General features: G+C 43.9%; 1 protein-coding gene and 1 long non-coding RNA gene across 7 annotated transcripts in view; one reads left to right on the forward strand and one right to left on the reverse strand.

Moving 5' to 3' along the window:
- The window catches only part of NECAB1 (N-terminal EF-hand calcium binding protein 1), an 82,713-nt gene extending 77,678 nt beyond the window's left edge, over positions 1–5,035 (reverse strand). For 3 of the 6 annotated variants that reach the window (XM_083824796.1, XM_083824797.1, XM_083824795.1), the window contains exons 1-2: positions 4,849–5,029; positions 1,135–1,159 (exon numbers count right to left, since the gene is read on the reverse strand). In XM_083824796.1, coding sequence (XP_083680922.1) covers positions 1,135–1,159; positions 4,849–4,890 — 67 coding nt within the window. In that variant the 5' untranslated portion in view covers positions 4,891–5,029. Of the gene's footprint in view, positions 1–1,134; positions 1,160–4,848 lie in introns of all 6 variants that reach the window. The other 3 variants (XM_083824802.1, XM_083824798.1, XM_083824799.1) reach the window with 2 other exon arrangements.
- The window catches only part of LOC310894559, a 36,780-nt gene continuing 22,956 nt past the window's right edge, over positions 1,166–14,989 (forward strand). Inside the window, exons 1-2 of the long non-coding RNA XR_014580005.1 lie at positions 1,166–1,543; positions 2,156–2,264. This is a non-coding gene — a long non-coding RNA (uncharacterized lncRNA). The remainder of the gene's footprint in view (positions 1,544–2,155; positions 2,265–14,989) is intronic.

Here is a 14,989-nt window from a genome sequence, read left to right on the forward strand (position 1 = left end):
CCCTATTTTAGTAGTAAAGTATAAGTAATAAACGGGGGGTAACCTGAAATAGGACTGGAAGTCCTCACCACTGAAGTGCTGTGGATCCACCAGGGCTGGGACAGAGCACTGAGCTCTCTGGATGGGCCTGCCGTGGTTTATGGGGAAATGCCGGGTGCTGCACACAAGCTGGAGCAGGCACACTGTCAGAGGTGGGCTGTGGGGTAGGACTGCCCTCTTATTCGACAGGCTTGGCTGTACCACCAAGCTGCTTGGTAGCCCCTCACTGCCCAGTGCAGCCTCCTGGAAAGCTAGCCTCTCTATGTTCTCAACGGCATTTGTTGTGCCTTCAAACAGCGGGGTGAACTTTGTCAAAACTGCCCAATAACTGATTTCTGAGGACTGACTGGGAGTTCCTCACCAGGGTTAAACCTCCCTGCGCTGTGGGTTCAGCGTTTCAGGAGAAGACCAAAGTCCGGCACGTGCTTCTGCAGGAAGTCATGTCTACCTTCGTCCTGTACTTTGGTATTGCAGGGATAAATAACAGGGAGCTTGTATTTCCTTCCTATCCTGTAAGATCTGTCTCTGGTTATCTGTGTAATAGGGTAAGCCCTTCTGTGGTAGCAGCAGAGTTCATAACACTCCATCTCACACTCTCTGTGGCAGTGGTGTCATTTCTCTGGTAGGGACGTGGCACAAAATGACAGCTCTGTGTTGTAAATATACAAGTCGAATTCAAGGCTTTACTCTGCCTGCTGACATGCAGAACAAACATATAAATGCAAAATGTAGGAAACACAAATGTGACTGCTGGATATGGCCTCTGGTGTTTTAAAAAAGTAATAAGATGGAGCTACTACCAAATATTTCAAAACTTCTTAGGAACATAATGTCGCTAAGAAAACACCCACATGCAGCCAAAGTGCAAATCAAACACACATGCCAAATCGTGAAAGCAAAAGATCTGTCCTTAAGGAACACATCAGGAGGATCAGTGCATGATGATATACATTGCACTGAGCCTACAGAAAGCATCAAATGACATGAGAGATGGCTGTTTTTCTTGTGAGGATGTTTAAAGTGTGATTTGAGAGGCTGTATCAGTGATGAATATTTTTTCTAAAGGAAGGGGAGAAGACAAGTGAGTAGTCTTACCATTCTTGTCTGCTCTTCTCAGTATCTAAATAAAAAGAGAGAGAGGAATCACTTTTTTTTTAGCATGGGTTAGTAGCACACAGTGCTGTGTTTAATGGGCATTAACAGTTTGAGTGCTGCACCATGTTTCACAAGACTGCATAAAACTGAAAAGCCCTTAGCATGCCTCCAATCCTTCTCTCACAGTATCGCTTTCTTTAACTCCTCCTGTGCTGTGTGTAGAGAAAAACAAGACCGAAAAAAAACCAGCTTTATTTTCTGTTTTGCATATAGCTTGTGAGGGTGATGTCCAGGCACAAAACCTGATTCCATATGGCCATGGTGATTCTGGACTTGGGGTAGAGAGAAGCAGTGTAAGGAAGCAGAGTGAGGGAGGTAACTGTGAGGATGCTTCTGCGCATCCGAGATGGTGAGAAAGACGCGGGGCCTGGGTGGGTGGGGGAGGCAAGGGGAGAAGGCACGAGAGGAGCTGGGTGGCACGAAGGGATCAGACTGGGGGCGGGAGGCAGCGATGTCAGCTGCGTAGGAGCAAATCTCGGGTTGCTCTGATAGTAGAAAAAAGGTTTAGAAGGGGAGAGGGAAAGCAGGAGGAAATAGCAAAACTGTGACCCACTTCCATGATTTCATTTATGGCCTCTGAGCTGAACTGTGCACTGGGCCCAGTTTATGGCATGCGCAGTATGCCATAACTTTGCGAGATGACACCTTCCCACCCTGTATTCTCAGATAAATCAGCTTTCAGCATGAGGATTGGACTGTTCAGAGTTTTTAAATATTTACTCTAGACTGGAAATTTCCTCCTAATGCTAACTAAAACCATTTGGCCAAAAAACTAAATGCAGAGCAAAAGAAAGAGCATTCAAAGCATTTTTATTAGAATACAATAAAATCTTTCCAGAGTCTTTAACACGTAAAATACCATCTTAGATTCATGGTTTGGCTGGATTTTGTGGGGGGTTGTTGTTAGTCATTCTCCCCTATCACCGGCAAGCAACCTTCTTTCCTTTCCTGTCACCCGAAGGAAAAGTCAAGAGTGCTCGGCAGTGTGCCCACCTGCCAGGATTGCATGGTGCTCCAGAGGAGCAGCTGTATGTGAGCAGGGATGGCAAAGAGAGCTACAGCACTGAAAGGTTTGGCATAATTTTTTTTTTTTTTGGGGGGGGGTTGTTTGTTTGTTTTTGTTTTGTTTTGTGTTTTTTTTTTTTTTTCCAGCTGGAAATTGAGAGATTTGTGATATTTGGAGACAGCAGAGAAAACTAATGCTGTGAGATCTAAAGGAAAGGACTGGGCTTTGTTCTGCCCAATTACATGTGACAAAAGGGAACGGTGGGTGCGCCCCAGCAGATGCATATCAAAGGGGCTAGGGCTGGATCCTGCTCCTCACCTGGGGAGTGCCTGGGCTGAGCTGCCCACGCTAGGCATATGTGCAAGCATCTCTGATGAGAAAGGGCAAGGTGTGCTTCTGAGAGGTGATAAATATGCCCAGCATGGACCCAAGCATTATTAACGGATTAAGAGTGGCTTGTGCCACAAGAAGCAATGGCCCTTGCAGAGCCAGACCGTCCACTACGGCCACACCAGGCGATGCAGCTCACACCTTGGGCAAGCCACCTACGTGAACAAGAGGGCTGGCTGCTCCATCTTATGGATGTGTAGGGTTGGGAGCTTCAATTGACTAGCAGTGCCCTATAAATAAGGGTTAAAGGTGGCAAAAAAATCTGGATAAATATATTTTTGGTGAAAAAATAACACTGCCATCCTATGGAAATGTTAAAATTGTTTGAACACTTGGTAGGAATTTTGATACAAAGGCAGGGAGAAGGTTGCATTACAAATCAGGGCTCACTCCCACTAGGTCTCTGCCTGACTCCCAGTGGGACCAGGACCTCAGCATTTGCCCTTTCCATGCAGCCCTACCCGCAATCTCTTGCTACTGGTCTAAGTGTTTCTACAGGTGGAGGTATTTCAATGAGGGGTCATCAGAGAGCTGCACACCCCAGAATATCTGCGATATGAGTGTGCTCCCACAGGAGGAAGGGCCTCCAGCAACCAGTCCCTGCTCTCAAGCAGGCAGAGCTGGGATTTCAATTCAAGCATTCAAGCTTTTCTTTTGCGTGTAGGAGCAGAAGTGCAGGTGTAGCCCCTCAAACCCCATCCCTTTTCTAGTTTTGTGAATGGCACAAATCCATAAATCAAAACCTGACAATGGTTTAAAAATTGCTAAAATTACACAAGTGATTTTGATTTGAATGAAATGTTTTATGTTGGGTGAAATAAGTTTTCAGTTTGTCAGATAATCTGCCCATCTGCAGCTTCCCAACCCAGTGTATTGAACTAAACTGGGAGCAAGCTCCACTTCCAGGTTTTTTAACTCTTTCATGGCACCCTGTTTCTCTTCTGTCTTTTCAATCTATGCCTATAATTCTTCTGCCTCTCTTTAAAGAAATAATTGAGACTAAAAAGCTGTGTTTTCCTTGTACACTTGAATGGAAATAGTAAGTCAACAAAGAGTCCGTTTTAAATTTTTTCTTACAGAGGCTAGAGAAATCAGTAGGTGAGCAGACATGGCTTAAGTAAGATGCTGTTTGAAATAATTTGGGGAAAAGCCTTGAGATGTGAATGTGGTTGCATTACATAAAAAATCTAGACAGAGGGCCCTTAAGACAAGTTTTAATACATAACATGCCCTTTCCAGCTCAAGTTCTGGACTAACCCTGGTATAAGAGTTGGTCTGAACTAGGTCAGAGCTATTGGTAGGCTGTGAATGGTATGAAGGTACATAGGTACACTTGTATAAGATTTTTTAAGACTCCTGAAGGACAGAGGATACTTTAGAGATTGTTGGGCTGGAGTTTGCCTTTTATGCTGGACTTGCATTGGACCAAAAAAATGCTCTGTACAAGGCAAGCTTAGACAAAAACCATTGCGCCTGCACCCTGTGAGATGCTGAGCCCTTGGCGATGGTCCAGCACAGCACCGCTGAGGGGCACGATGGACAAATGCTCCTGCTGCTGCCTTGCTCGGCTCCCTTTTACAGGGCTGAGGGCTTAGTGCCGCTCTGCACATCGACCCTGGGCATCTCAAATCCATCAGGGCCTAACGGGACACTTTGGGAAAAAACTCCACACTTCTGCAGGGTGATAAACTCCTTAGAGAAAAGCTCAGAAAAAAAAAAAAAGAAGTAAAAATCCAAGCACTGCATTTCGAAAAATGACAGTGTTTTCATCCAGTGCCTCCCGTAACCAGCCCCAACTTGCTAACCTGCTCTCCTGACACACGCACGCTGTTGGAAGGAAACTCATTCCCCAGCATAGATATTGGACATTAAAAAAAAAAGAAAAAAGGAAAGGAAAGGGGAAAAGGAAACGGAAAAGGAAAGCAATAAGGGGAAAGGGAAAGGAATAAGGGGAAGGGGAAAGGGAAAGGGAAAGGGAAAGGGAAAGGGAAAGAGTGAGAAGGGAAAGGAGAGGGAGAAAGAGAAGAGGAAAGAAGGGGGAAGAGAAAGGAAAAGAGAAAGGAGAAGGGAAAGGGAAAAAGGAAAAGGAAAAGACACACAGCCTTTCCCGGCTTCACCCCCTTCCACCCTGAGGAGGAAATCAAAGCCCCGCAAAAAAAAAAAAAAAAAAAAAAAAAGAGACAGAGAGACCCTCATCCGTCAAACGCCTTCAATTGCTGCCTTTGGGGGTCATGACGGCAATTGTGCCCCGTACTCACATCGCGGAAGATGCGCAGCCCCGCGCCCAGCTCCGCCGCCATCCGCCCGCCGCAGCCGCTGCCACCGCCCGGAGCGGCGGGGCCGGGAGGGGAAGGGGGGCGGCAGCCCCGGCACCCCCGGCCCCCTCCCGGCCCCGCCGCCGCTCCCCCGGCCCCGGGGATGGCTGCTTTGCCGGGGGGCCGGGCCGCAGGCTCCGCCCGTCGGTGGCTGGGTCCTCGTGTGCGTCCTCCGTGCTATGGGGCAAGTCGTTGGGAGAGAGAGGACGGAGAGAAAGAGAGAGAAAGGAAAGAAAGGAAAGGAAGGAAAGGAAGGAAGAAAGGAAGGAAGAAAGGAAGGAAGAAAGAAAAAGAAAGAAAGAAAGAAAGAAAGAAAGAAAGAAAGAAAGAAAGAAAGAAAGAAAGAAAGAAAGAAAGAAAGAAAGAAAGAAAGAAAGAAAGAGAAAGAAAGAAAGAAAGAAAGAAAGAAAGAAAGAAAGAAAGAAAGAAAGAAAGAAAGAAAGAAAGAAAGAAAGAAAGAAAGAAAGAAAGAAAGAAAGAAAGAAAAAGAAAAAGGGAAAAAGAAAGAAAGAAAGAAAGAAAGAAAGAAAGAAAGAAAGAAAGAAAGAGAAAGAAAGAAAGAAAAAGGGAAAGAAAGAAAGAGAAAGAAAGAAAGAGAAAGAAAGAAAGAGAGAAAGAAAGAAAGAAAGAAGAAAGAAAGAAAGAAGAAAAAGAAAGAAAGAAAGAAAGAAAGAAAGAAAGAAAGAAAGAAAGAAAAAGAAAGAAAGAAAGAAAGAAAGAAAAGGAGAAAGAAAGAAAGAAAGAAAGAAAGAAAAAGGGAAAGAAAGAGAAACTGCCCCCAAAGACCTCAAGGGATCAAATGGCCTCTGTTTGGAAGCCCGCCCTGCGACACCTCTCCCCAAGTGGTGTGCTCCAGTTTAGGAGGTCTTCCCTCAGTTTTCCTGGCTGCACTCAAAGGACACCTCTTTCTTCTTCTCACCCTTGTGGTTGCAGGGAAGAGCTTGTCGTGTTCTCCACAGCTGCATTTTTGTGTATTGAATGTGCTTTCATGGCTAAACCTGATTTTTCTTGAAGAAAGAAATGTGGTTCTTGCAGACTTCCTTTGTCAGGGCAGGTTTTCTGCTTTCCCCATCATTCTGGCTGCTTTACCCTCTGATCTGGTCACCTGGGGGAGGTCTCACTTCAGTTACAAGACCCCAAACTGAACATCCTTTGGGGTCTTGGCAGCACAGACAGGCAATCGGGACTATGTGTATTCTTACTTCTCCAACACAGACACCATGAGAAAACATAAGCTGAGTTCTACAAAAGCACAAAGGCTTGAAAATAAGGTCCTTGACTACAATATGCCCCACAACATGGCCTGGCCAAAATCAGGGGCAGAGGGGACCTGGTAGCACTGGTAGCACTGGGACAGGGGGCACCTGGGAGCACATTCTAGGCTAGATCAAGTGGGGAGCTGTGGGTGTTCAGGGTGAGGGCAGGTAAGGAGGAGGAGGATAACAGGTTGATGGGGAGCACATCTCCGGGGGAAACTCCCCCTGTGTAATTTCAGGCACATGCTGAGACATTATTCGTGTAAGGGGGAATTCACCATGTGCTGAAAGCTTTAACTTCAATTTTCACCATTGCTGTCAATTTAAGACTGGGTCTCAATGCTATTTTATCATGGCTCGCTCTGTGCGGATGCTCCTGCTTCTTCCACTTCTGTTTTCAGGTTTCAAAAGAAAATCTGGCATAACAGGGAGAGATTCGTCCAAAAGGAAAGACAAGCCATTTCACAAGGAGAGAAATTTGTATATTACTACAGATGGCTTGAAAGAGATGGAAAATCATCTCAGGTTATTTTTGCCTTTTTAATAATACTGAAAGGCTTTTATTTAATCTGCTTCTTATGACAGAAGTATAGATTGCCATTTCTTTCCAGACAGAGAAAAGAAAAAAGTCTGAAGGCTGTCTCTAGAGCCAGGATTGTGAATGGAGATAGGGAAAAACTTCTCTAGACTGTGTATGGGCTTTTTTTTTTGTTAAGTGTTATTAGAAGAAGAGGAATAGTGATGCATATTTAATTTCTATCTTGGAATGAAAGGACATTTCTTGAAGAAATAATATATTTCCCCTTTGATTAATATTAACATTTACCGTGCATATTTTATATCCGTCTGGAGAAAACATACTTAAAACCAGGGAGAAAAAAAAAATGCATTCCTGAAATTTTTAGGGTAAAAATTGACATTTAGAGCAAGACGAAAAACAAACAAATGAAACTTATAGGGTTTTTATTATATAAGGAAGCCTTATTTCCATTATTGAAAAAAAAAAAAAAAGAGAAAGAAAAAAGAAAGAAAGAAAAAAAAAAAAAACGACTTCTTTGCAACCCACCTTGTCATGATATAGAAATGTGGAAGTACCATTTGAGTAATCATTGTTAGACACCATTTAGCTTTAGGGTACAGACTAGCAAACAAATTTGTGAGTGGAGTAGGCATATAACTTACTGATGACACCTTTCTATACCACTTTAACATTTTTTGAAGTATTATCTCAATTTTAATAGTGCAAGCAGGGCGAAAGCTCTGAATTTCACTGGCTTCCCCAGTGCATTCAGTGATTCCCTCCATCTCTGAGCAAGATGCCATGGGGAGGAGGGCAGGCGGAATGCAGCCTGTGTAGCTGTGGTTGGTGCTGTGTAGCGTGGTGGGTTGCTGAAATATCAGAAGCAGAAGTCAGCACACAATGATCTGGTCACTTGGGCAGCCACAAGCAGCCACAAAGCTGTGCTGTTGGTAATCTATTAAAAGAAATGGAGTTGTTTTGTGTGCGTATGAGGATAAAGCATAAAGCTGTTCCCTCTTTTTCTTGCTGTGTGACGCATCATTAAACTTTCATTTAGAAACCAGCCTACTGTATCAGCATCTTCGCTCATGTGAAAGGAAAAGAAGTGGCCAGCCGGTACCTAATGATTTTGCCCTTTTATCTGGAAAAACAAACACATGAAAACCCGCAGCAACAGCTACCTTATACTTAGTGTGCAGCGGGCTATGCAGCAGGAGCCATCAGCACGGAGATAAATATAAAAGCTTCCTTTATACTGAGGAAATGTAAGCTGTCTAACTCTCTAATACAGTTTCTAAATCACTCTGTGATGGGTAGCTATGTGTGTTGCCTTTAAATGTCAGGAAGAGCGCTATATAATCCTCATGTCAAAATATAACCTTTCCAACAGAAGAGCAGTTCCCACGCTACAGTAGCCCCTGGGTCTGTAGTGAAAGGCACTCTTTGCCCCTAGCAAAGGAAATGGATCCCCTCTATGGTCCTTTTTTGACTGTAGGAGTGGGATGGTACTTACCAAAAGAGCTGAGTTAGCACAATACGATGTCCCTCTTCCTCTGAAAACATGTTGTTTCATCTTGGACTGAATGCCTGGTCTGGTGCCCCATAGGCCAACCCCCAGACAGCCTCTGGTTTGATTACTCATGTGCTCCCTCATGGCTTTTCTTGTCTATAACAAGCTACAACAACAGAGAAATTTCATGATATGTGTGGCCGTGGCTTGTTATATGAGCAGTAGCAGAGGATGTTAGAAGCCACCTTTCTTTTCCATCACCTTGTGCCCTGAATATGGACTAACCTGACCTCACTGAGGAGCCAGTGTGTTCACAACTCCATGTTTCTGTGGGTGTGAGTGTGAGGATGGAAAAGTGAGTCCCGTTCCACAGTGGATCTGTGCCAGTGACAGCAAGGATAAATGAACTAAATCACAAAAGCAGTGATGGTGTGCCTGGCAAAATGTGTCAACCACCTAGTGTCTAGTTCATCAGATGAAAACTGCCCCAAAGTTCCCAGCCCCAGGAGCTCACTTTGCCGTGATCCCTCCTGGGGCACGACCTGAGCCTGGCCCCACAGCCCACTCCTTTCCCTCTGGTCCCATGCCCACTGTTTGGTGGAAAGGAAACCCAAACACGAGCTGGACCACAGCCACAGTGCTCTGCAACAGGAATCCAGCATAGACAAGTAGGACGCAGGGTGTACATCAGCAGGTGAATATGAATGCTGTCTGTATTGGAGCTCTTTTCTAGTTCACCAGGGAAAGATATTTAGCATAAAGTCGTAATTAAATACGGGGAATTCAGGGAGATGATGGTTTCCATGTTGATAAGAGCTTCTGCAAGAGCAAACCATACAGCTTGCACTGTAACATTATTTTGCTTTTCTTATTCATCTTCTCTTGTTTATTTGCTGCTCTTCCTATACCTGTTTGGGAAAATCACTGATGGCCTACTCATTCAATCCAGTTTTCACATAGGTTCCCAACACCATTTTTTCTTAGCAGTTCAGTGCCTTTGACTGACTTACCGCCAGCAGGAAATGCAAGGCTTGGGATCTCCTGGGATCTTGGGCAGACTTTGGAGCAGCAGCTATAGACCTTAGTCTTGCTCTATGCCCCCTCCTTTCCATCTGTAGGAGACACAAAATACTCCTGGGATGGAAAAGGATCAGTATAAATATAAATGTAGTAAAGGTTGTAATTACTGAGTCAGTATTACCGGTTCAGTAATGCACAGCAGTGCACTAAAAGTGCCTGGGTAAACTACATGGGCATCATTGTACGTGGAATATTGGTTGTTCATTACAAGATGTAAAACACATGTTTTTATCTATTTATTTATGTATATTATTTATTTATTTATTATTTTCACACACTTTGACAAACATCCAGACAATTTGGTAGCTTTTAGACAACTTTTTAGGGACATGTGCAATGCATAAGATATGTGTTGTTAATTAATATACCACATTGACTGCTCTATGCACATCATTCTGTTTATGACCAGCCCTGCAGGAGCATTTTGGAAGCAAACAGTGCAATAAAAATGACTGTAATGGGGCACCCAACAGAGACTATGGCTCATGTTGAGAAGTAGCCTGCTGTGTGGCTGGATGCCTAAGCCAGATATTTACTTAAAAGATCTAAGAAAAGGAACAAAGGAAAAGATCAAAACATGACAGAGTCAGAAGCATAACAGCACAACAGCACAGTGAAAGAGAAACACTTTCATTCCTTGTATTTGCAACATTCCCAGGGAAAAAAAAAAAAAAAAAGGAAAAAGGTAGAAGGAAATAGCTACTGACAGTCTGCAACTAGAGATAATTTCATTTTTAATCCAAACCCAAAGGAATCCAGTTCACAGTACTTATCAGACTCAGATACAAGCAATGGTCCTGAGCAGACCATAAACCTCAAATCCTTTCTCCTTCAGAAGGGGGATCATAGGGCCAGCTGTATCACAAAACTTTAGTCAATAATTATTTGCTGAAGAAGTTTGCTGAAGAAGGTAAGGAGGCTCCATAAACGGGTTAATTCGAGCTATTAGGGTCCTGTTCCAGAGTGTATCTGAACAAGCTATTGACTACAGAGCAATTCTAAGGGGCTGATAATTATTCAAGAGCCTGATATTTGTTGAATTATGTAAATAACTACAGTTCCCCACTTACTCCATGTCTATACACCAATGCCCACATATGAGTAACACGTATTGAATGAAAAAGCGTTTGAGAATTGTCACTGAGAAAAATGCCAGGCTTTCTGCTTCATGCTTGAGCCAGAAGTAAGCACATATCGATGTATATGTACACAGACACAAAAAAATGGTGTAAGCTATAGTAGTTGAACAGCAAGTTCAGCTTAAAGTGTAGGTCTTCGTTTCAGTGTGATGCAAGCATAGAAAGTGACCTGTCATTAAATGCCTGCTTCTAAGGCTCCATTTTTTCAGGCTGGAGCAGAGGGATATTTAAAAGAGAATAGCTTACTGAATTCAAACTAGCAAAAGAGGAGTACTTCTTTTGGAGACTGCTGCACATGCGTCTGTGTTGATGGTCTCAGGCAGCAGACCCAGGGACAGGGCAGTTCTCCTGGGAATGGCACATCTTTCTCACCTGTGTGTGTTCAGCAAGCCCAAGCCGTGCCATACCTGGCCAGGGGGTGAGGTGGTCTCACCCCACCATGCACAGCTTTCTGGCCAGGCAGCTGGACTCCTGGGCTTCTGGAAGCTGGGAGGAAAGGAAGAGAAGTCAGGCAGTAGGTAACAGGAGAACAGAACAACTGACAGCTATGCCTCATTGGCTTCTGAATTTCAGCACGCAGGTGTGAAGATTAGGCTGGAGCAACTGGACCACTGCTGGTACCACTTGTAATGGTAAATGCCCACTGCTACAGAAGATGTTTAATGTGCAATACAGCAATCTGGGTCAATGTGTAAGAACTATGACATAAAGTCACACTCTGCTTGTCCTCTGAGCATCTGTGAATTTTGGATTCATTTATCCATGACTGCTTACACTGGAAACTTTCAAAGGCAGGTTACCTTCAGCACAGGCTATTTTTCAGGAGGCGAGAGCAAGGTGAGTCTCCTTGGGGTGAGCAGGAACGGAGACAGGGTTTTTCTAGGTGTGCTTGAACCACCACTTTTTTGGCACGCAGTTGGTGTGCTCTGATATTACCATGTTGTTGTGTGAGACAAGCAAAAGGTTGTCTTGCTTCTGGATTTACATGTCAGCTTGTTTTTGGACTTTGGCAAAGCGTTGGTGCGTAACTTCTGCCTTTGGTGCCCAAATATTTTACTAGGTGCAAGCCATCATCCTTCATATGCAACTCTGCTTTAAATACATTAATCTAACAGCAAGGTCATGCATCTGGGTTTCTCAAATACAATTCTTTAGCTGGATTTGAGAAAATTGGGAATATTTTTAGCAATATAGCATTATTACTGTGGTTTTGTGAAATGAAGAATTTTCCCTCTACGTTTGCCAGGCTGCCTCTGCTCATGAGGTACACAGCTCCCATGAAGCAGTACCTGATGCGAGGATGCCAGCTCTTTTCGTTGCTTTTCAGCCTGATCTCCCCCGGCAGTTGTTGATATTCTGCAGCCAGGAACAGCCACCTGGCTTCTTCCAGCTCAGTGATTTCATCCCTTACAATCACGCTTAGAGCTCAGTGCCTGCTGGCAGACCCCTCTCCTTCCCCCCCAGCGGGCAATGCTCACAGCCTGGTGGCATGTCCTGTGGTAATTCTTACCTGAAGGAAAGCCAAGAGCTCTTCAATATCTTAAGACTGATGTTTGTGATCCTGCTATTACAGTGGTAGCTGACACTCTGTTTTGCCTTCAAAGGATTTTTATTTTTTATCTTTTTCCAGCGACTGATTTTTTTTTTTTTTTCAGTAAAAAGCAGATAAGGAGCCATTTTATTTCAAAAAAAATCTCTAGCAACTTTATACTGCCAGAGTGTTTGGTGACAAGTGCTCTGCTTGCTCCCCAGCTGTTATCACATTCAATTCTAGGCTAAGGAGAATAATGCAACAAAAGACACAAAAAGAAGGGGGTGCAATTAGGGTGTGATGTTCTCTGCTGCTGATTTTAACAATAATGAGTACAATTAATAGGTGTCTACTTGAAGAAATATATGTTTCAGTTCAGCTAAATGACAGAAACACAATCTTTAATCCAAACAGAGTTCAGCTTTGGAGAAATTAGTGTCCTGGGTAAATTTCTACCCAACTGCAACTCTGGGTTAGAATTCAAGATAATTTCTAGTAATGAAAGTCAAAGTTTTGGCCTGTTTCTGCATATCATGCTTCTTTGGAGAAATTATACATAAATTATTCCCAGAGAGATTCTACTTACAGATGGAATTTGAGATTGAAAATAACAGTAAATAATTTGCAGAAACACATCCCACTAATGCTGTATTTATCCCAGAGCCAGGCCTGTGAAGGGTGGTTCAATGCTACCATGATAGCCCAACACCAAAATAACCAGGTTACAGTCCTGGCCATATAGCAGACTTTCTGTAAGGTCCTAGACCACTAGTTTAGTGGCACTGGTGTGCTTAGGAGCCCTCAGGAGCAGGAATTACCCTGTCCCATCATCCAGGTCATTAATGAAGACGTTAAATGGTACTGACCCCGATACCTGGGTACACCACTAGTGACTGGCCTCCAGCTCGCCTGGAAAGGCTGGGAGAGCTGGGACTGGTCTACCTGGGGAGAAAAGGCTCAAGGGGGAATCTCATCACTGTTTATAAACACACAGAAGGGTAGGGGCAGGAAAACAGAATTCTACAGATATATGATCTCAAAGCGTGCTCCCTCTGCGGTGCTAGCAGGGAACCGTAAAGAAGACCTGAGGATGTGTGTTCTCTACAGAGGCCAAAATACACAAACTTAATCGTCAGAGGATGCAACAAAACAACAGTGACACTGCATGTGTTTCACTGTGAGAGACATTTTTAGCATTCAGGGACTGATTGTACAAATGCCATTAAAATTAATGGGAATTGCAAGAATGAGTTTTCTACATGGGATACTTATCCTCTGAAATTTTATAGACTCTCTTATCCTCAGTTAAAAACTAAATAGGTTATACTTCTTCAGTCTGTTTCAGTTCTGAGTTACATTAATATAAGAAAAGAATAATTATATCCTTTGGTGTCAGTTTGTTGATCTCTGGAGAGTGCCCTGAAGCAATGCTGCTGGTGTGATTACAGGATCTAATGGTACAAGATAAGAAGTTAGCTCCTTTCATTTCAGTTAGCATGAGACTGCTAGGAATCAACCAGTATTTCCCCTTCCCTTCCCTTCCCTTCCCTTCCCTTCCCTTCCCTTCCCTTCCCTTCCCTTCCCTTCCCTTCCCTTCCCTTCCCTTCCCTTCCCTTCCCTTCCCTTCCCTTCCCTTCCCTTCCCTTCCCTTCCCTTCCCTTCCCTTCCCTTCCCTTCCCTTCCCTTCCCTTCCCTTCCCTTCCCTTCCCTTCCCTTCCCTTCCCTTCCCTTCCCTTCCCTTCCCTTCCCTTCCCTTCCCTTCCCTTCCCTTCCCTTCCCTTCCCTTCCCTTCCCTTCCCTTCCCTTCCCTTCCCTTCCCTTCCCTTCCCTTCCCTTCCCTTCCCTTCCCTTCCCTTCCCTTCCCTTCCCTTCCCTTCCCTTCCCTTCCCTTCCCTTCCCTTCCCTTCCCTTCCCTTCCCTTCCCTTCCCTTCCCTTCCCTTCCCTTCCCTTCCCTTCCCTTCCCTTCCCTTCCCTTCCCTTCCCTTCCCTTCCCTTCCCTTCCCTTCCCTTCCCTTCCCTTCCCTTCCCTTCCCTTCCCTTCCCTTCCCTTCCCTTCCCTTCCCTTCCCTTCCCTTCCCTTCCCTTCCCTTCCCTTCCCTTCCTTTCCCTCTCTTACTCTTACTCTTCCCTACCCTTCCCACTCTTACCCCTTACCCTTACCCTTCTCCCCTTACCCTTCTCCCCTCACCCTTCTCCCCTAATCCTTACCCTTACTCTTATCCTTACCCTTACCCTTATTCTTCAGAGCTTTAAGTGTGCATTGCTTCCCTGGGAAAGATTTTAATCTGAAGACTCAGCCCCCCACATCATTACAGGATTCCTGGAACTGCATCCTCTGTTTGGAGGATTAAGCCCTAAAGTAGATATAATGCTGCCATGCATGAAAATGACACAAATATGGGAAGACCCAGAGGGGAAAGAGCATTATTTGTTCAGATCCCTCAGGTTGTTCTGAAAATTGTATCCATGATTACCAATGAATGTCAATGACTCATATTCTTATACTAGGATAATACTTACAAATATCATGCCAGGCACAGCAATAACAGTCACAGGCATTTTCCAGTTAAAATAAGGGAGACTGTCAACCCAAATGAAAAATTTCATAATTAAAGTTTCAAATCTCATTTTAAAAAATGTAGCCTTTCGAGAATCATCTCACTTTCCAAGGCAGAGAATGGTTTCCCTAGATGAAATGCAGCAACTTTGGAAAGGAGAGTTTTTCATTTGGATGCTAGACAGAATTCTGATTTTCTACAGGAGGACCTGACTAATAAAGTTACTATATTCCTCCACTTTGGATAAAGATTAGATGACTGGATATAGACATTTATGATGAACATATATTGATATTTAATGAGTTTATACTTAGAATTCAATTATTTTGCCATAATGGGACCTCTCCAAATCTCTGGCATTTGTGACAATTAGCAATGAATATGACAGTATATAAATGGATGAAAAGTTAATATTTTTATTGCAGACACTCCTAGAAATCTTAATCAGGGATCATCACCCTATTATGCTAAATACTGAACAAGTACAGG

This window comes from Anser anser (genome assembly GCF_964211835.1).
Source record: "Anser anser genome assembly, chromosome: 2".
Taxonomy (NCBI): Eukaryota; Metazoa; Chordata; class Aves; order Anseriformes; family Anatidae; genus Anser; species Anser anser.